Raw genomic sequence first — 20,994 nt, forward strand, 5'->3', positions numbered from 1 at the left:
TTTAAAGCAACTCAAAATACTCCCAAAAAGGACAGGAAAATGGTAAAATCTTATCTCATTACCAAAAACTTGAGATTTTTAATTCTTCTTTTGTACCTTTATGTTTGTTTTCTCTGAAAAATGTAAAAAAAACCATACCAAAATGTAGATATCTTTATTAGAGATTTACAAAACAGTCAACAGAACACACACACACACACAAAGAATGCCACTTTTTAATAAATCTTAACTTACAGTATTTTTATTCACGGTACTTCACGTTTAAGGTTTTGTGGGTACGATTAGAGCTCACTTTGGATTTGGGTGTTCAATACCACAGGACACAACTGAAGGCTGGCACATAAAACCTGTGCAGTGAGCATCTGCCAACTGTGGAGACAACCATAAATCTGGCTTTTCCTGATTTTTGAATACTTCAGCCTCACAATTCCAACAGCACTGGGTGGGATCCAATTTGCCTAATTTGGCTGAAACTGTAAGCAGTTGGGCCCAAGGGAGCAATGCAGTCCATGCAGAATCACCACCTAAATGCTCCACAGATTGAAAAAAGAGAAGACACCCCCGAAGTCCTGTCACCCACTACCTGTGACACCTGCCAAAGAGAGCAGTAACAAAACAAAAAGGCACAGTTCCAGCATTAGTTTGTTGATCAGAGCTCTCAAATGGGATGTGAAATGACATGACTGGAACACACAGCTCCTCCAGTGAAGGGGAATGACCTAAAGATCAGCCTCGCCCCATCTCTGGCCTCAAAGCTGAGGCACAGCCTGAGCACAAGAGGCACCGCACGGCATCGTTACTGGGACTGATTCTGATGTTATTAACGAGTTGTGTGGTTTCCCCCCTGCTCCCACACACTAATTTTAATCCCTTGCTGTACAGCTTGCAGAATGAAAGGTCTCATTAAGTGCCCTGCTTTACACTCCCAATTAAGAGCAGCTCACGCCCACCGCAGATGGCAGAACGAGCGCCACGACCACAGCACGTCAAGCCACCAGCAGTTCTGGGCACAGGTTCTTCATTCGTTTGAGACTCTTGAGGATGAAGAATATTCAAAACCAAAGAAAGGTCACAGCATCCTTAAAACAGTCAAAAAATCAAGGAGAACATAGTGATTTCACCTATCAGGCCCAAGCTGAGAAGCCTGAAATGTGCTGATTTGACAGGGCAGCGCACTCGCTGCACTGAATGGAAGCAGTCATGCATGTGCAGGCACAAACGTGTGCCAGCTTTGGGTTTAACAGCCTGGTAATTGGGTTTTGGGTGAGCTGGATGAATAAACCCTGTCTGTTGACAGTGACTAAAATAACATTTTGTTATCTTTACAAAATGCTATGTACTTTTCCAGAAGATGAAGAGCACTTGAGGATTTAAACTTTCTTTTTCAATAATACTGTGGGGCTTGCAACTCAGATTCAAGAAAATCATAAAAAATTCAAATTCCATGGGTGACAGAGGTAACCATGTTTCTTCTCCTTCTCTATGAACTTTTAAATTTGTTGCTATACATTTTTAGTAAGACAAACAATGTGTTTGGATATTACCAAGTTAGCAAAAGGGTTCCCAGTCTCATTCTGACAAGAAAATCACAGGCATCTGGTCCTCACAAAAATCTTTTTTACTCATTTGTAACATACAAGACAGCAATGTCTTTGAGTTTTACATTGAGAAAAGCCAATTTGACAACAGAAGCGTTGTTTCTGTCAGATTTTTAAAAAAATTTAACTGGGTTCTACACTCCTTATCTCTGACAGTTGCTTCTGTGCAGAAAGCTCAGGATATCTATGTATGCATGTATGAATTCTGTACATTCTGTTGTTCTTGCCTACACACAACATGATGCATCTGACTGAGAGCAGTGGTTAGCAAAAGAAGATGTTAAAATGTTGCAGGAATGACACTGAGATAGGAACAGAATGTGAAAAATCATCTTTCCCTGTTTCTTTATCCACCCCTTTGCTGTAGGCCTGGTTTATGATGCAGTGTTACTGCTTAAATTCTTCTCTTGCCTTCTTTTCATACGTCACTGCTGCTGCCTTAACACTTTACCACATAAAAGTTATTGCCCTAGTTTATCCAAGAGGACAAGTGAAATTTATGGAGCAAAGCAGAATTATGGATAGAGAATGACAGCTCTGGAAGGTTCTGCACCTGATTTCCATGACAACGGAGACCCAAATACCTTACAGCACCCCAAAACAAAGAGCAGTGACTTTTAAAGAACTAGATTCAGAAATACCTCACTATAAGGTGAAAAAGAAAGGGGAAGAGAAAATAAATGGGATTTTGTGAAGAGCAAGGAGACAAGAACCTCTGATTTTCATTTTATAACAGCACTGGGATTCAGAGCACTGTCAGATATAGGCAGCTGTCAGCTTTGCCTATCAGTCCCAATGACCTTCCAAAACCTTCTATTCAGAGCCATTTGTACCCTTCGTAATGATTTCTCCAAATTTAGTTAGAAGTTAACAAATATTCCCCTGGCATTTCAAACTCCTTGCTTTAAAGAAACAGTTCCCTGAGGCAGAAACAAGAGGACACTGCAGGCTTGCCAGGTGATGAACAGGAAAGTGATGAAGTTCAGGAAATTATTTTGGAGCTCATCACCCACTTTTGCATCATGGGAAACACAAATCTCCAGTGTTTAAAGCCAGTATGAAGGAAGTTCCTTGCTGCTAAAGGAAAAAGGAACATGATTTTGTTGTAAAACAACCCCTGGCAGTACTACACTAAAAACTCACCAAAATTCACACAAAATTTTTAGCTGAATCCAGCATATCACTCAAACTAGAATGTGAAGTCCAAGGAAGCACTGCAGGAGAAGTGTCTTTTCAGAAGTCAACTTCATTGTAGATCAATACAAAAATTGCATCACACAGCAAAAAACTTTGAAAGTAACTCACTTAAGACAAGAATATTGTGTGCACAATTGTGCTTGCTGGAGTTAGGGTAATCATTTTAGTCCTGACTCCCCTAAAAACACCCCCAGGAGGTTTTATTGTGAGCTTGTCGGTGTAAAAGCAGATTAAAATCATTTACCTATTAAAATTAGAATTTAGTGTTTAATTTATAGAAACTTTGACTATTATGCAGTTTTAGTAATCCAGAAGAGATTTTAAACCCAAGAAAATAACCTAAGAATGGGAGTGGAAAAAGTGTTTGACGGATTCTAGTGAAATTGTCACTTACTTCTGCTTGCAAAAATAAAGAAATTCATCCGTTTAATCAAGTGTGAATGAACTGTAAGAAGCCAGTGGAACAACAGTCAATTTTATCTGAGTTAGGACAATTATTACGTGCAGAATCACCTTGGATTTGGAACATATTCCTCACCACTTCTCAAGCAGAAAGATGCCATGGGCTTTGTGCCCTTTCTCTTTATATATGCAACCTGAAGGTTTTTTCCATTTTTCTGTTTCTGCAGTAATATGCTACCCACATAAACAAACCCAGAATTTTCTAAATTCAGCAAAATCAACAAAAGACAAAGCAGAAGAACTGAACATACCTGCTGATAGAAAAAATTTAGAGTTGGTTTGTCCTCAGTGAACTGGTTTAGAAATCCTTTTGGCAAATACCGAATTCTCAGTTCATATCTGAAAAGCAAGAAAAAGAGACTGCTGAGCAGAATTAAAATTAAGATTTCCTCCCAACATTCTTAAAAATACAAATAAACTCAAAATAAACTTGGAAAACTAATGGAAAACTTCCTTTTTGATTACTCAAGAGAACTAAACTGGAATTTATGTGTAACAGACATTTTGCAGAGATGTTTACAAAGGACCTATGTAACAGAAGCAAACTTAGAGCCTTGCTGCCTTCTCAGAGCTTCAGAGAGGACTGAAGCATCAAGACTTGGGAGCAGATAAGCTGCAGATCCATGGGAAGGGAGGCCCCACTTAGGTGACAACAGATGAGCTGCCAGAAGCACTGACATGACCCCTGGCAACAGCTTTTATCTCTGCTTCTCACAAGCAGGGACTTAAAACGCTGATCCTGCTGCTCCAGGAGTGACAAACAGTGTCACTCACCAGGGAGCCACATCCGACAGCAGAGCAAGGAACAGGACTCTGCTCCTTCTCTGATCTATGCTCCAATATTCACCTCTAGATTTTCCATAGGTTTTGAAGGGATTTTCCATAGGTTTTGAAGGGATTTCTCTGCTCCCTTATGCATCATCAAGACATACACAAAAGCCAAACAGTTTTGAACCTGGCAGTCATATTTTTTAAGGTGATTCTGCACCACAAGTGAGGGAAAATCAGAATGAGCCTTGACCCACGACCTACATCAAATCTGTATCACTTCTCAAACCTTAACTTCAGCTTTCAGCCCCTACATTTAGTAATATTTCTTGTCATAAACTTCTGCTTTCAATCCCTAAGTTTAGTATTATTGCTTGACCTGTGGTAACAGCCTACGTTGTTTGACACAGACTGCTGCCTCCTCTGACACATTCCTTCAATGAGTCTGATAATGAATGTCTCCATCCCTTGGGCTGTGCCAACACAGCATATCCTAACACACACTCTTGACAGTACTTCCCAAAGTAAGTATATTTAACAATCTGCTCATGATAAGAGCAAATATTACAACATTTCAATCAGTTGGTTTCAGCAGGACAAGAACTTCTTTTCAGCAAGTGATTTGGCTGCGTGTAATCAAGATTTATGTGAGGATTTGGTAAAAATTTACTAGGGTAAGTGCTGCCTAGGTTTCCACGGCAAGCAGAAGTCACAACATCTTTATTTACTTAGAATTCATTGAAAATTCACTGTCCTGTTAGAAACCATTAAAATAAGGAAAAAAAATTGGAAATTGTAAATACACACACTGTATACAAACAAAGAATACTAGAATGATGTCTTGTAGTATGGCAATGTATTTCATAATTCCTGTGCACAGAAAACATGTTAAATTAAAGAGTGAAATGCAGGAGGCTGAGAACACCTGACAGAGAGTAGATTCACAGTGGATACAAGGGAGAAATGTTTTACTCTGAGTGTGGTGAGGCCCTGGCAGAAAAGCTGAGGCTGCCCCATCCCTGTAAGTGTTCAAGGCCAGGTTGGATGGGGCTTGGAGCAACCTGGGACAGTGGAAGGTGTCCCTGTTCATGGCAGGGGGTTGGACTCAGTGATCCTTAAATGTACTTCTTAATCCAAACCATTCTGTGACACAGGACACAGACACAGATAAACAAAAAAAAAGACTCCAAGTCACAGTTCACAGTTAAGACAAACTCTCACAGATTTCTCACAGATTTCTCTCATACATAAGGGAACACAGAATCATCTATTGCTGATCAGCCTTTACATTTCATGATCCCCAGCAGATAACTGGTTACTGACTAAAATTTAGGTGTCAGCCAAATTGTACCTCCAGGTATTTATGTGTCAGGGAGAGAAGGCAGCACAAGCACACTGTCCAGAAAAGCAGAGCCTCTCCTGTTTTTTATTCTGCCAAATCCACTAAAATCTACTGCTGAACACAACTGCAGAGACCGACATGGAATACAGTAAGTCTGTGTAAAAGACTTCCTTCCTTTTTGAGGGCTCTATAATCCAGTGCACTTTAGAATGACAGAATCATTAAGGTTGGAAAAGACCTTTAAGATCTTCAAGTCCAACCATCAACCCAGCACCACCACCACGTTCACCACTAAACAGGGTCCTCAAGTGCCAAATCCACACTTTCTTTGGAACACTTTCAGGGATGGTTACTCCATTGCTTCCCTGGGCAGCCTGTTCCAGTGCTTAACAATCCTTTCCATTAAGAATTTTTTTTCTAATATCCAACCTAAATCTCTCCTGGAACACAAATAGGGTGAGAAGCAGCTGAGGAAGCAAAGGAGGCTCAGTGGAGACTGTATCACTCTGTACAACTCCCTGACAGGAGAATGTAGCTAGGTAGGGGTCAGGCTCTTCTCCTAAGTAACAAGTGATAGGATGAGAGGAAACCATCTCAAGTTGCACCAGGAGAGGTTTAGACTGAATTATAGATCAGAAAATTGGATATTCAATATCAGAACAAATTTCTTCATGGGCTGTCAAAGACTGGAAGAGGCTGCTCAGGAAAGTGGTGGCATTACATCCCAGGAGGGATTTAAAGGTAGCTGTGGCACTTGGGGACATGGTTTAGTAGTGGCCTTGGCAGAGTTGGGTTAACTGCAGGGCTTGATGACCTTAGAGGTCTCTTCCAGCCCAAATGATTCTGTGATTCTAGGATGCAGAATGCCATTACTGTCTGGGATTAAAAAAAAAAACCAAAAATAAACACAAAAACCCAAACAAACAAACCCCAAAACAAACAAACAAACCCCACAAAACAAAACCCAAAAAACCCAAACCAACAAAGAGAGGAGAATCAATCTCTCTCCTTTACAGGGACGTGTCTCCTTAACTGATCAGCCATGAAAGTGCTGCTTCTTGCAACACGATCTCATGAGAAAATCAGGTAAGGCAAAGCAGCTCAGCTGGGACAGTCACCCTGAGTGACCTTCATTAGCTATTTATAACCTCATCTCAAGCCTGTGGGAATGAAGGAGCTGACTTCCAAAGGCCAATGCAAGGATGGGCTCAATTTTTAATATCCTCTACATTTACTGGCTTTGAAATGAAGCCAGCTGACAAGGATGACACGTCCCTTTCTCACAAACCAGGTCTGCTTTTGGAGCAAGCGTCTCAGCTGATGATCACTCCCTTTATGTTTGATAGATTATTCCTGGAAGATCACCATTCTGCTTCTGCTCTGCATCTCCACTGGGGCTCAGAAGCACTGACACACCTCACAAAGGTGGGCATCAATAGAGCTCACAAGTTGTGCAGTGAAGTCACCCACTCACAGCAGAGTGAACACCACTGAGCTGTTCTGGAGCTTCCCTGTCAGTAACAAGCACTACCAGGGCAGCTGGTGGAGCCAAAAGTGAAAGGATGATCCAACTCTTTATAACTCGTGCCACTGAAAGAAATAATCTTGCCAATCCCAACCCTGCCTCCAGCAGGTTCTGATTCAGTTCACATCAACAGAAAAGTAACCAGAACAGGGAAGATGAGAACCAAACGGGCAGACAAAGGGGAAGTCTTGTGTGAGTTTAATGAACTGAATCAGCTCACTGTAGGCTTATAGAAGTATTAAGGCTCACAGAAGGAAAGGAAAAGGACTGGATAACTGGAAATCAGAGAAGAGAGAAGACAGAGTGTAGCAAGGAGAAGGACAGATCTGTTATATCAACTTGGTCAACTCATTAAACGATCCCACAGGTGATGTGGCCTTCTATCTGTGCCAGGGCTTTTGTATTACAGCTACCAAAACCCACAGTCTAAGACTGCTGAGCACTGGGGTGGCTCCTACCTGTCAGAGCCACAGCATGGATGTCACCTGGTTAAAGGGACCCGCTTTACAAACCCCAACTACAGAGCTAGGAGGTGTCTGCCCTGTGGGGAACAGGGTGCTCCCACACACACAACTTGTTACAACTTGAACCTCTTGATATTCCTTTTGTGTGACACAAAACACCAGTGAAAGCAGCAGGGCTCTGGCACAGAGCAGCTTTGTCAGAGACATGAAGGACAGCAGCTGTGCCTGCTGTTCAAGGCTCAGTATTACACACCACGATGAGGGTTGCTGTTATCTGTGATTTAAGAGCCCCACATCCTCCTAACCCTGGCTCTCCCAGCTGGGTGATGGATTTTACCCTGGTAACTTTTGTGTGCAACCTACTGACAATTCATGTAACTTCTAGTACCTGGATTAGTCCAGAAGGATACCAAGACGTAATTTCTGAACACTGTGAATACACAAACCCTTAATTTGGCTGATAGAAACAAAATAATCATGTGAGGTATTTAGTGGTTTACTATCACTATAGGAAGCTTTTAATTTAAGAACCATTCCAAGACTACTTCCCCTTTAGTAATCTAAATATTTCTACAAGTACTGTCATATGATCTCAGACACTTTGTGTTTTGGCATTACAAATATGACAGCAGCATTTTCATTATGCACAGCAAATCTCTCTGGGTTTAAAAGGTATGTCAGGCTGCATGTATTTGATAACATACTAAATGACACTTGGAAAGGTATTGAATAATTTACACCTTATCATAGCTCTTTCATGAGCATTTTACACAATTCTTTTCCACAAGCTTCAATACAATATCTAACTTTGTTTTTAAAACCAATTAAATGTGCTCTGCAATGTGTACCATGCAAGTTGCATTGCCTTGTAAAAATGGAATTGACACTGGTACACTAGGTAACAAATTTCCACAGCATAAATTATTCACATCTCACCCACCACTTGATAACACCAGTAATCACAGAAAGGATTCAAGAATCTCCTCCTTTCTAAGGTGTGATTTCACAATATTATCAATGAAAAACTTCTTGTGAGGGGAAAATACCTGTGTAGATCACAGAAGCAATAAAATATAACATGCATGAAAGAGAATATGCAACATTCCTGAAACACAGCTTTTAAATATTCCTAATTTCTTTGAATTTGTGGAATTTGTTAAAATTGGGACCCTAAAGAGAATTTACAAACTAAATATCATCAATTGTGACATCTGCTAGAATACAATACCTCCACTTGTGAGAAATTATGTATAGACTATTTACAATACTTTACAGAAAGTATGTACATCCTTTAAGACAACAAGCAACTTCAGCACAATTGTGGTTATGAACATAAACCACAGAAACAGATGCACAACACCCCTGTAGTGAACAAGTAACCACAGTAATCTATCCTTTGGTTTAATCTCTGTTTGGTTTATTGGTATTCTACAACTCTGAGCTCCCCATTTTCTCTAGTAGATGACTTTCTGCAAATAAATTTAAAGTTTCCTATTGTCTTTCTATCAGGAAAGTGGAGAGTTTCCTTCCTTCCTGTCCTGAGTGGGTATCACCAGCTTACCCTCCTAAAAAGCTAAAGAAACTAACGTTATGCCACTTCTTTTAATCAACTAACCAGCACCATGAAAAACCTCAGCAAATGTGCCCAGGCTATGAAAAACCCCAAAATTCTGCAGTTATCCTTCTACTGTTCACTGTTCCTGGTATAACTTGAGAAAATCACAGTCAGAAGGAAGGCAGATGTCACTTACTGCTCTGGGTCTCAAATATAAGGAAGTTTAACAACTGAGGAGTTTTCCAAAAGCAGAGGGATAAAGTGATTTTTGACTGCATTTCACTCTTTTCAAATCACATTTCTCCTGCTCAGTCTATAAATAAGTACAACCAGTATTTAACAATATCCTTCTGGCTTTATTTAAATAACAAGATTTATCCTTTTAAAACTGCAGCCATGTGCTTATACCACAACTAGGAATACCATTCTTGTCCTAAAACTTTTAAGTATGACAAAACTTGCAGATTTCAGCACAAAGGACTAGGAGATTTCTGTTCCTATTTCATGCTTCCTCTAAATCCCAGGTTTCTCTTCAGTTTGCAGGAAACTCCTTACAACAACAAAAACCCCTTAAAGCAAACAAAACATTGCTCACAGCTTTTAGTGAGGAATTTGGTGGGTTTATTTCCCCCCATTCCACCAGCTCTATTCCACTACAAGATCTTTCTTAGTAAATCAAAGTACAGAGTATTTTTTATGACAAAGCAGGAAGACTTATATGACTGACATTGAACAGACTTATATTCTTACTTCCATTCTTCTGGAGGGTGAGCTAGTTCAAACTTCTCTCTCACATTGGACACCCCCATGTCCAGGTGTAGCCAGTGAACTTCCTCAGACTGCAGGTGACTGAGCCGTAACCCATAGCAGGCCACATTCTTCACTTTGTGAGAGTCCACAATCTTCTGAATTATGCCCTAAAACAGAGAAATACACACTCCTTACAAGCTGTAAAATACAATAAATATATATTTTTGAAATCTTAAATATTACCATGTAATACCCTACAAAAAATACTAAGCAGCACATAGATAGCGACGTTATTAAAAATACTAAATATATTTTATTGCAAGGTACTCTTTCACACAACCAATTACAATTGCTGAAGTTTTACCAGCATGACTTCAGAAAACATCAGTAAATATGTTCCATGCATTTTATCAGATTCAGGCCAGCATTCCCTCTATGTAAAACAGAGTAACATAAAAGCCAAAATTTCAAAAGCAGGTTTGTGAATGAAAGCAAGATGTATTAGTTCAAAAAAACCCACCAGCAGTCTTTAAAAGTCACTCTCCATCAAGAACCAGAAAATCATCTTGGACTTTCATCCTCTTCAGTGCCCCGACAGCCAGGATTTCATAGGTCACAACACAGGCCCTTGGTTTCCTTCCCCCTCCTCCCCTGACTCATTTGAGATTCAGCAGAGATCCCTTATAAAACCAGGCAAGAGACAATTATTTAGGAACATTCTCAAACACAACAAATGTTGTTTGCCCTAAGGTAATTTGATGATCTCTTGCCCAAGAAAGGAACCTTACCCACAGCAGATTGCCATGTCAGCCACCAGCAAGGTCTGACATGCAGTAACTAAAAATCACATGTGTTAGTGGAACAGGGATGAGCAACCTTTCAGGTGCAGCATGCCAGGCTGTCCTGCTCTCATCCTGATCCAGGAGCCAACAGGAGCTCTGCTGCCTCCTCACAACCCTGTCCAATGGAAGCCATGTCTCTCTGCAAGGCAGCAGATCCCTGCTGCAGGAGCTCAGAGCTCAGCAGGAGCCTGGGCTATGGCTGCTCCCTCACTCTTCTCTCAGGCATTCACAGGCCTTTGCTTCTGTGCCTGGAATGGTCTGAAAATTTCCTACTGAAAGCACTCATACTGGTACACACACACACAGAGATGCATGCAGAGATGCACAAGTGATTCTTGCTCAGAATTCCAACAAAACATCAGCACATAACCAGTGAAAGGTCTACAGGAGCCAGAGGTGGCCTTCTGGAGTGGGTGAGGTGAGAGGGTTTTCTATAGGATGGATGCCAGCCTGGAGACAACAAGGATCAGGGGAGCATTAATGCTCTCCTCAAGTCCCTGACAGGAAGGTGAAGCCAGGAGAGGGTCAGACTTCTCCCAGGGAACAAGGGGGGGCAGGATGAGAGGAAACGGCCCCAAGCTGCACCAAGGAAGGTTTAGATTAGGTAACAGGAACAATTTCTTCACTGAAAGGGTAAAAGCCTTGGAACTGGCTGGCCTGTGGAAGTGGTGGAGTCATCATGCCTTGAAGTGTTCAAAAAGCCTGTGCATGTGGCACTTGAGGACATTGTTTAGTGGTGAACTTGGTCATGGTGCTGGGCTCATAGCTGGATCTGATGACCTAAGCAATCTTCCCCAGCCTAAATGAGTCTGTGATTGCTTCCCAAAATTTATTGTTTTATACCCTAAAGAAAATGTTTAAAACCCTGATTCTGCAAATTAAGCAAGCAGAAAACTAACTGCAAAAAGAGAATTAAGAAAGCACTAAATCTGAATAGAGGGGGAAGATGACACATGTAGGAGTGGAATCATGCTGTTGGTGAGGTGATATCAAGCTGTTAAATCAGCTCACACATCTCCTCAAACTGCAACCTTTAAATAATCTCTCAGAAGCAACACAGTGCACAGAGAAATGTAAAACAAAATTCTTTCAAGCCTACAGGAAGGAAACACAAGCCATGTTCAGTAAGTTCATGAAGACTGAGTTAGAAGAGGTTCCATCAAGCTCAGCAGGACCCTGTGTCCGAGAGCAGCAATGTCAGCACCCTCAGAAGCATCTTTTTGTTCAGAGCCTGCAGTGTCCCAAATTTCCCTTGTCTCCCATGCCCTGGGGCTGGACATCCAGTGCAAAGTGGATGGCGAGCCCAGACCTGAAGGAAGATGGACAGCAGCAAAGCAAGGAGGCTTGCAGAGGCTGGTATTGTGTGGGAGGGAAACTTCACAACACTGTGGGCAAATCCAAGCTTTCAAGCAGCTGGCAGCACCACAGACTCACCAGCCACAGCCTGTCCCGACAGCCAGAAGGTGCCTGAGCTGCTGGGAACAAAGGTCTGATGCAAACAAGCAGCTCCCTGCAGGCACCTCGGTAAAACAACTCAAGGAGGAAGCAGAGAGGCCACAGATGGGTGCCAGGGGATGAGGCAACACCAGGCAAGCACAAGGGAACACTTCCCCCAAGTGCTCTCCTAACCTCAGCCTATTTTTATCCCAGTGGATTTCCCAAGCCAAGCATTGTTTCTGTCATTCATCAGCTTCCAGTGAAACTCTTCCAATTACTCATCCTGTCTCCTCTTAAAGCAGTTCGCTTTCTGCAACCTTCCCCAGCAATTCCAAAGGTCTATTATCAGGTCAGTGAACAGGTTTTAAATCTGCATTTAATGTAAATTGTTTAAGTTTGTTTCTTCCCTGCATTTGAGGCTCTTTGTATCACAAACTACAAAAGAGAGCAGTTGCCTGTATCCCTGGAAACACTCACCACCACCAAGTACTCTCAGAAGAGACAGAGGCATTTTTAACCTCTTCTTCACCCAAAGGACAAGCTCTGCTTAGTTAGTAAAGCCTAACATTTTGGCAGGCGAGCTCTCTCTCATCCAAAGGGAACGGTGCCAGCTTTTCTCTATGCAAACAGAAGAGATTCACTCATTTTCATCCGTTCCTGCACCCTGCACAGAGCACGGAGCATGCAGCACTACATTTTTGAAATCCATGCCTCCCCCCATCCCTGACACTGTCAGCTGATAATGAAAATGGAGGTACGTGTTCTCAGATGATAGCTACGCCTGCTGTGATAAGAAATGGCTTTGGAAAGGAAAAAATTATGGTAAAATTATCTATGACCATGGAACTACTGAGACAACTGATGCATAAGGCTCAGCTGAAACCATTAGTACTTCCTCAGGAAAGAATCAAGATGGACATCTCAGACCCTCTCTAGTCTTCAGGCTGGGATTTCAAAAGGACTGAAGAAGTCAGGTGTCCTAATTCCCACCAAAACAGAGCAAGATTTTAAGCCTTTTTTGTATCATCAACCAAGTCTAAAGCCATCACAGAATCTAAAATCGAAAAATATACGTATTTTCTGATTTATGTAAGAAGGGTGAGGTACGTGGTGAGGTAGTTGTTGTCTTCCCAAGAAAATAATTAGCAACAATTAGTACATGCTGCAACTCAAGAAAAAGCACAAACACCAAGGAGACAGCAGAACGGGTACACAGGAGGTCAAGTGCAAGTGTTGGAAAATATATTCTAAAAAGCCATGTATTGTCAGGAAGGAAGAAATGGTGCTTTATATGAAACAAACACATCAAGTGCTTCTCTTTGCTGTTGTTTAGGAAAGCTGCAGAGCTCATTCCAGGTGCTATCAACTCACAGTCAGAACCAAAAACTGGAGAAATAAGGAAACATGGTGATTTAGACAGTCAAAACGGCTGGTTTGCAGCCTCTAGTAAAACATCTATTTGCTTATATACTTTTTTTTTAATTAATAAACCAGAGGATTTGCATTTTAAAACATTTAGAACCACACATTTAGTCCCATCAGGAGAACCCAGTACAGAACAGGGAGGCTCATCCACCCCAGGGACTTGTCCAGCCCTGGCTGCTCTTTATAAACATTCCAAGATTAATCCCCAAGGCTTGCACTGGCACTGCAGCCAGCATCAGATCAGTGCATTTAACTCCCATAAGTAGTAAATAATATGTTCAGTCTCCTCAGGTCCTGGACAACTTCCACAGACCCAGTGGAGATGCCTGGAGTGTCCAACAAAGCCACTGCCATCACTCCAGGATGGGTGACAGCCTCTGTGCTTTCCACAGTGGCTCTATAGCCCTGCCAAAGCAGCCTGATGTTCTGTGGCAGTGATGAGAATGTTTAATCAGAGGTTTCCAGACAAACAACTTAACTGCTTAACCACTGCACAATAGCAACTACAGCATCCTGCTGAGACATGTCACCACAATCCTTTAGCTGGAAGCACGGCCAAAGAAATCTGAAATCTCTCCAGCCTCTGCTGCAACCAGCCTTTCAGCTCAGGAAACTCCTCAGATGGATGGCTGAGTGGAAAAAAACAGGTAAGGACCATCAGTTTCAACCTGGACCACAAACTCCTGACCTCAAATCAATCACAGCTAGAAATACTTGTTGGAGAGCTCGACTCTAGCAGAAACCTACTCCAGAATGAGATTTCACTTTGGGTACAGGGGATCCCTCCATGAATATAAATTCCTATGAGGAGTTTTCATGCGTCTGTGAGCAGCTCCCTACAACTGCAAGGCAGGCACACAATCATCTGCCACTTGAATGAGGGTTACCATAATCACATTGATTTTAATTAAGTTTCTGAAGCTGACATTTACATTCTGAACATAAAATAGACTAATACAGCTGAGCAAGAGACCGTGAGAAGCCTTCAGAGCAATTTTTTATCAATAACAGGCAAGGGATAGGTGACCTTTCACTCCCTTTACCCCAGAAAGAAGAAAAAGCTTTTTCTACAGGTAGAAAACTGGGTAACACTCATTTTTACTCATTTGTCTAAAAAAACACAGATATGCATCACAGCTAATTTAAAAAGTAGATTAATATTTGCCCAAAATTAGGTGAATGTGCCCAAAATTAGAATTTACAGTACAGTACATTTAGGAGAATGTTGAAAAATCAAGACAGACCAGAGAAAGGCCGAAAGGCACACAGTACCCTTGGCTCTCCCAGTATGTATCAATAATACTTTGCTTCCGTAAATGAGTGAAAATGAATTGATTGCTTGTAAATTAACAAGACTGATGTGCTACTATGAATAAATTGAAGACAGAATAATATACTCCCAGTGTGACTACAAACCTAATTTCCTTATTTAGTTGGAAGGAAAAAGTTTCTTGCACCAGAAAAAGTCTAAGTAGCAACTCTGACATAGGCACAGCATGCTAATGTTTGTGCAGCACTTCAAATATGTCAAACACTGTTTATATATCAAGTATTGCAACTCCTGATGACAGATTTATATGGGGGGCTTAAATGAAAAGCTGAACAAAAGTAAACGGCAAAGGTCTGATGAAAATTAGTTTATTATTTCCATACAGGAGAACCCTAGAATGTGCCCACTACACCAAAATCTGGGCTGTCCTCTGATAACACTATGTCTGTCAGTCAGAGCACAAAGCCCACGTTCCTCTTTTTTCTCATCACTGTGCTTATCCAGCAAGCACATTTGTGTATCATATGATAAACAAGACTGGGAAACTGATGAGGCTGCACAAGAACTCTGCCCCTGAAGCCCAACAAGTCCATACTGAAAACACAGCCTGAAGACAGAGGCTGTCCTGCTGTTCAGGATCCTGTCACCATTCCAGCACAGAGACACCTCAGCTCAAGCAACACATCCACCCAAGTGCCTCAGAGTCTTTCATATTCAACCATACTCTGATCTGTCATCCCAAATACCTCTCCACACCCACACAGAATTCCACAAGGAACCTTCCAAGCACACACTGACAGTGCGGAGCTGGTACAGCCCTGCTTTCCAGTCTTCTTGGATTAATCAGCACTTTTCTGACCCTACTGCACACTTCTCAAATTAATGCAATGATGTTTTAAAAACTGACAATAAATTCAGCTTTCCAGAAGCTTAACATTCAAAGCAGTGTGGGCAGCAGGGCAAGGGAGGGGATTGCCCCTCTGTTCCCTTTAGCAAGACCCCACCTGCAGAGTTGCATCCAACTCTGGGGGCCCAGCACAGGAAGGACATGGAGCTCTTGGAGCAGGTCCAGAGGAGGCCACCAAGACTATCAGAGAGATGGAGCAGCTCCCCCATGGAGCCAGGCTGAGAGAGCTGGGGCTGCTAAGCCTGGAGAAGAGAAGCTCCAGGGAGAACTTAGAGCCCCTCCCAGTGCCTAAAGGGGCTCCAAGAGAGCTGAAGGGGGACTTTTTGCAAGGGTATGAAGTGACAGGATACATGTCAGCCAGGCAAATGGCTTTAAATAGAAAGAGAGTAGGTTTGGGCTAGATATTATGAAGAAGTTTTTTTTCTTTTTACAATGAGGGGGTAAAACACTGCACCAGGCTGCCCAGAGATGTGGTGGATGTTCCATCCCCAGAAACACTCAAGGCCAGGTTAGACTGAGCTCTGAGCAACCTGATCTAGTTGAGAATGTCCCTGCTCACTGCAGCAGGGCTGGAATAGACAACCTTTAAATGTCCTTTCTAACCCAGATTTTCCTGAGATTCTATATTTCACTACTCCCTATCCTCAGATGCTCTTGCAAAGTCTAAGAGCTCCCTTGGATCCAGTTTTCGTACAGTTAAACACTGATGCAGAACACTGACTTGAAGCCATCTACAGATCTAGATGTTTTCAGAAAAATGTCAAAGGGCTATTGAGATTAGGTTTAAAATGTTATTTTACATGTGTGTCTCATCTAAGGGTATCAAGACTATTTTGCACAAGTAAAACAGGCACTCGTAAGCCCAAGGGTACTTTTGTCTTAGTATACTGATTATCACTATACCATACAACTTTTTGTTCATGTTTCAAGATCCATAATTTTGAAGTCTTGCTACCTTTCTCAGGTTCTTGGAAGGGAGGCACCCACAAAATAACAATACAACCATGCTTTGTTATCTGGTACAATTCATGCAGGCACATAGCAGAAAAAAGGAAGGAAAAAAAATAAATCACACCAATTTTCTAGCTCTTATACTAGACCAGGAGTGATTTTATACATTTTTACACACATCTATTTGATGTTTGAATCGCTGCACTCCAGTCTGCTTCTATACATCAAATAATTTCACTGCCTCAAAGTACATATATCACGGTACACACATAGAAATGTGATTTGAATATGCAACATTGCTGTAAAGAGCTGACTTCACCAAAAATACTAATCCAGCTTTGACTCTTGCCAGCACTCACAGCCTCTTTCCACAGAGCTTTGTGTGACCAAGCTACTCCCCCGTGACAAAATCTAGTAAGAATCTATTTTAAATCTATTAGGAATCTGTTTTAAAAAAGAAACCCAGTAGATAAAATCATCCAATTAATAGATTTGCATCTCCTTTACAGATTGCAGTAGATACACCAGAGCAGCTCCACCCCATGCCCATTCTCCTACATCTCTTCAAGCTTCTGGCTTGGGAGGAACTGAGCAGCAACAAAGCACATCTGGCCATTCCACAGCTGGGTAGCAGTGAGTTCAACTACTGGCTACCTGTCAGTAGGCAGGATCAGTATTGTGTAGCCCAGATCTGCTTCAGAGTAGCCACAGTAGATATCTGGCACCTTCTGTCCAGATATTGGCTCTAAATAACATGGATTTGAAAAAGAGGGAGAGACTTGGAGGTGAGCAGGTGGAATCACATCAGGAACTGAGGCTGGACTGGCAAGCCTCTTGCCCTTTTTCAGAACAGGCAATATCCTTCTTGGGAAATGTTTGGAAACCAGGACTGCTGCTGAGGATGACAAGGGATGTCCATCAATAAGGCTTTAATACTCTGTCCCCTCGTGGTGCAGTAGCAGCCTGGTGCCAGCATAAACAGGCACTTCCTTTCTCCCCCCAGCCTTCTCAGCTGTGTCAGTCTGCAAGACAATGCAGCTAACAAGATTACAGAACTGATCTGGATTTAAAGCAACAGCAAAACAATCATTCATTTTAACTTGGATCGAGTTTGCCAAAACAGTCACAGCACCTATGCCAGCACAGCTACGGTGGCAGCATGAGAAAACAAACAGCAAGAAGGAAGCTGGCACAGCTGCCAGATGAAACACGTGTCTTAACCAGAACAGCATTTGAATTGCAGACCTTTGCACTACAGGATCTTTCCATTCCTCCACCACAAACGGGATCTCCCATCAAACATTCTGCTCTCTTGCACCAATCGGTGAAAGTACAGCATGGATTGAATGGGAGAGGCAAACAGGAAAGAACATGCAACACATAGGAACACAGTAACAACAGCTCAATTACCTGTTTTAGTGAAGACCCAGCTGAATGCGCTTCAGCCCCTCCTCTAAGCATTCAGCTTAGAGAACAGACCAGAACACACAACCTTCCAACCTGCACACATGCCTTCTACCTGTGAGGAGGGTTTTGCAGGTGGGCAGGGAAGCTGATGAATTTGCTCTGGTCTTTTTGCAACTGGCATGGGATGTAGCCGATGCTCCTTGCATTTAGTTCGTTTGTTTTTCAATTTAGATAATATCCTTCCCCTTAGCTAAGGATGTACTTTTTAAATTCAGCTTTTTGAGTTCTTATTCTTAGTCAACATTAAGGACGCTGACATTTCAAGGTGGTATTGCACAAAAAAGGAAGGACACTTGAATTGTGAACAGGTTAAGAGAACCCCAAACATTATCTTTACTTGTTCAAGAGCTCTAACCATGCTTCTCTCCAACTACAAAAATAAGAACTAATCTGACAGGTTAAAAGTTTTAATGCTATCTCTATCCAGCTTAGGTTTTAGACAGTATAACAAAATTGGAAGGGAAAAAACCTTTCTGATAATCAAGGTACAACACATTTCTGGCAATAACCTGGTTTGAGATTTGTGGTCATTATTTCCACATAAATAAAGTCTTTACTTCTCATGACTACTAGTTAAGAATCAAGGACAAGCTTAAAAGTCTAGAAGTTTTAAAAAAGGTGCAATTGAAGCAAGCTGGGCATCTCTGGGGTGGAAAAGGAGACTGCACAGAAGATCTGCACTTCATCAAAAGTCACCTGTAAGGACACACAAAAGGTTTCCCAATGCCTGCTTTCTAAAAATCCCAGATCTTCTCTATCCATTCAATCTGCTACATGCATTCAGTTTTCTATTTATTTTTCCTTAATTATGGTTACAATTCTGCTCCAACCACATCTGAAAACAGAGGAGATTTTCTCCTAAGAGCTGATCAAGACCCAGTGGCAGTGTTTACTTTCAGGGCGCACTTGAGACCAAAAAATTCCATCTTAGCAACACCCACCTCCTCACATGCCACACCTGAGGCTGTGAGCAGGGCAGAGAATGTCCTGCATTCTCTCCAAGCCTGAAGCCTGGAAATCCCTTTGTGCACAAGCACCTAGACACTACATCCAAACAAGCCATACCAAGATAAACAAGGAAGATAAAACAACTTTTCTTCCCCTGGCAAATGTTTGGCTGTGTCTACATACACATTCACAAGAGGAGACCACTGTTTGCACATTCATAAAAGCCTTTTCTTTCTTTTGGAAATGAAGCATGTCTTTAGTATAACACCAAAGAAAAAGAGGGTAATGAGAGCATGCCAGTTCTTTGAAATCCAAGAAAGCAGTTCCCAGAATTGAGAAGCTGCTCTTGCATCCACGGCAGAGCAGTCTTCATCCCTCTGAGGAAACAGCAGTCTTTGAGGGACTAAATCCATCCAGAATAAGCAGAGGTCCACAGCCCAAAGTTCTCCTCAAAGCAAAGCCTACGTGTACCCACAGTGCTGTCTTGGTGAAAGGTATTTCAAAACAAATGGCAAGGAAATCACAGTCCAGCCTTTTAAAGGACTCTCTACAGAAAGCTGAGTTCTGTTCATATGAGCTTAACCACCTGATTTTTAATGAAAAGTGTTTCCCTTCATGACCAAGGAATTTTGTCCTTCATTCACAAAGGCAAACTGCACTTTGTTTGAAACAGAAGATGTGTGGAACCACAAATCAGAAAAGAAAATTCCAACTTTACTTTCCCTGAGTAGATTCTGTAAAGTCCTCTGGCTTTAGCAGCAGAAACACCTTTAATTGGCTCATCTGGAGATTTCTGACCAAGTCTGATTTCTAACACTGGGAATGTACCCCAAATACTGGAAATGTTCCCCAGCCATCACCCCAGCGGCTGTGCTGACCAGGGAGTAGTCTTGGAAGACCTTATTTCTTTTCCTTTTAATTGCAGAACTGTCTCAAAGACATTCACCTTTGAATATTCCTTCAGAGCTCCTTGGAAACAAACCCAGCTCCAGTCTCCTCCCTCAGGCTGTAATTCAGAAGAAATGGCAGACGTCTCCTCCACAAAAGGAGGCATAAAAACCTTACAGGCTATTTTAATCTTAAATTATTCAGCTTGGTCGAACAGCAGTCATTCCAATGGAATGTAGGCTTGTACTCCAACAAGGGTTTACTGTTTCTAAAATAAATGTCATGGTAATACATCAGTGCTAGACCTTTACTACCTGCACATTCACATTCAACAGTCACTGTCCCAGCTGAACAAAATAACAAAAGAAGGACATTTGCTAAAAGAAGGAAGTTTAACAGCTTCCCATCACAACAATACAAAAACCCCATTCTTTTGAAAACATCCATCCAATTAAAAGTGCATGTAAAAATTAAAAACTAAGGCAAGCCTCAAGTAACTGCTACATGCCTGTTCTTTTGATCCTGCTTTTAATAAAAAATGGCATATTCTTGCTTTCAAAAACAATATATAACTGCCAAATGAACTCAACACTGAATTTCTTAGCAACTCCAAGTTTTGTATCCTTAAATTCCATAACCACAGGTATTCCTGAGCTGGAAAAAAAACAGATTTAATCTCTGCTTCTGTTTTCCAGGGTTTTACATACTTCTCTAGAAAGACAGCCTCCATTTCAAGTACCACATTAAGAGCCCTAGACATTTATTCACAGGAGGGATTTGCAAGGTTAAAAATGTACTGAGACATAGTTTTCCTCCTCTTGTACCAAGTAATGCACTTCATGAAACAAATCAATCATATTAGAGATAGCAAACCATTAATACTTAAGTCAGGGAGCAAAAACATTTCAAGTGGCACCCAAAAAAACTTTACTCCATGTAAAAAAAATGTAAGCAATTGATGATAATCATTCCTGTTGTTGAACCTCTGATCTGTCCACTCACCACATTATCCCCAAACACAGACAGGAGCTTATTGAACTGACAAGAGACAGATTTTCTGATCATCAGCAATGAAAATCCCTGGATTTCACAGGTCTGTGTTCAAGATCACAAGACCTCCTCCACTGAGGAATGCTCTTGGGCCTTTGCACATGCAGCCATGCTAGGAAATAAACAGTGGGAAAGGGAGATAAACACT

General features: G+C 41.7%; 1 protein-coding gene across 15 annotated transcripts in view; it reads right to left on the reverse strand.

The window, feature by feature from the left end:
• PTK2 (protein tyrosine kinase 2) overlaps window positions 1–20,994 on the reverse strand; it is a 189,107-nt gene that overhangs the window by 84,541 nt on the left and 83,572 nt on the right. For all 15 annotated transcript variants that reach the window (XM_038127553.1, XM_038127551.1, XM_038127549.1 and 12 more), the window contains 2 exons: window positions 9,662–9,828; window positions 3,509–3,596 (listed from right to left, as the gene is read on the reverse strand). In XM_038127553.1, coding sequence (XP_037983481.1) covers window positions 3,509–3,596; window positions 9,662–9,828 — 255 coding nt within the window. The remainder of the gene's footprint in view (window positions 1–3,508; window positions 3,597–9,661; window positions 9,829–20,994) is intronic.

This window comes from Motacilla alba, chromosome 2 (assembly GCF_015832195.1).
Source record: "Motacilla alba alba isolate MOTALB_02 chromosome 2, Motacilla_alba_V1.0_pri, whole genome shotgun sequence".
NCBI classification, from domain to species: Eukaryota; Metazoa; Chordata; class Aves; order Passeriformes; family Motacillidae; genus Motacilla; species Motacilla alba.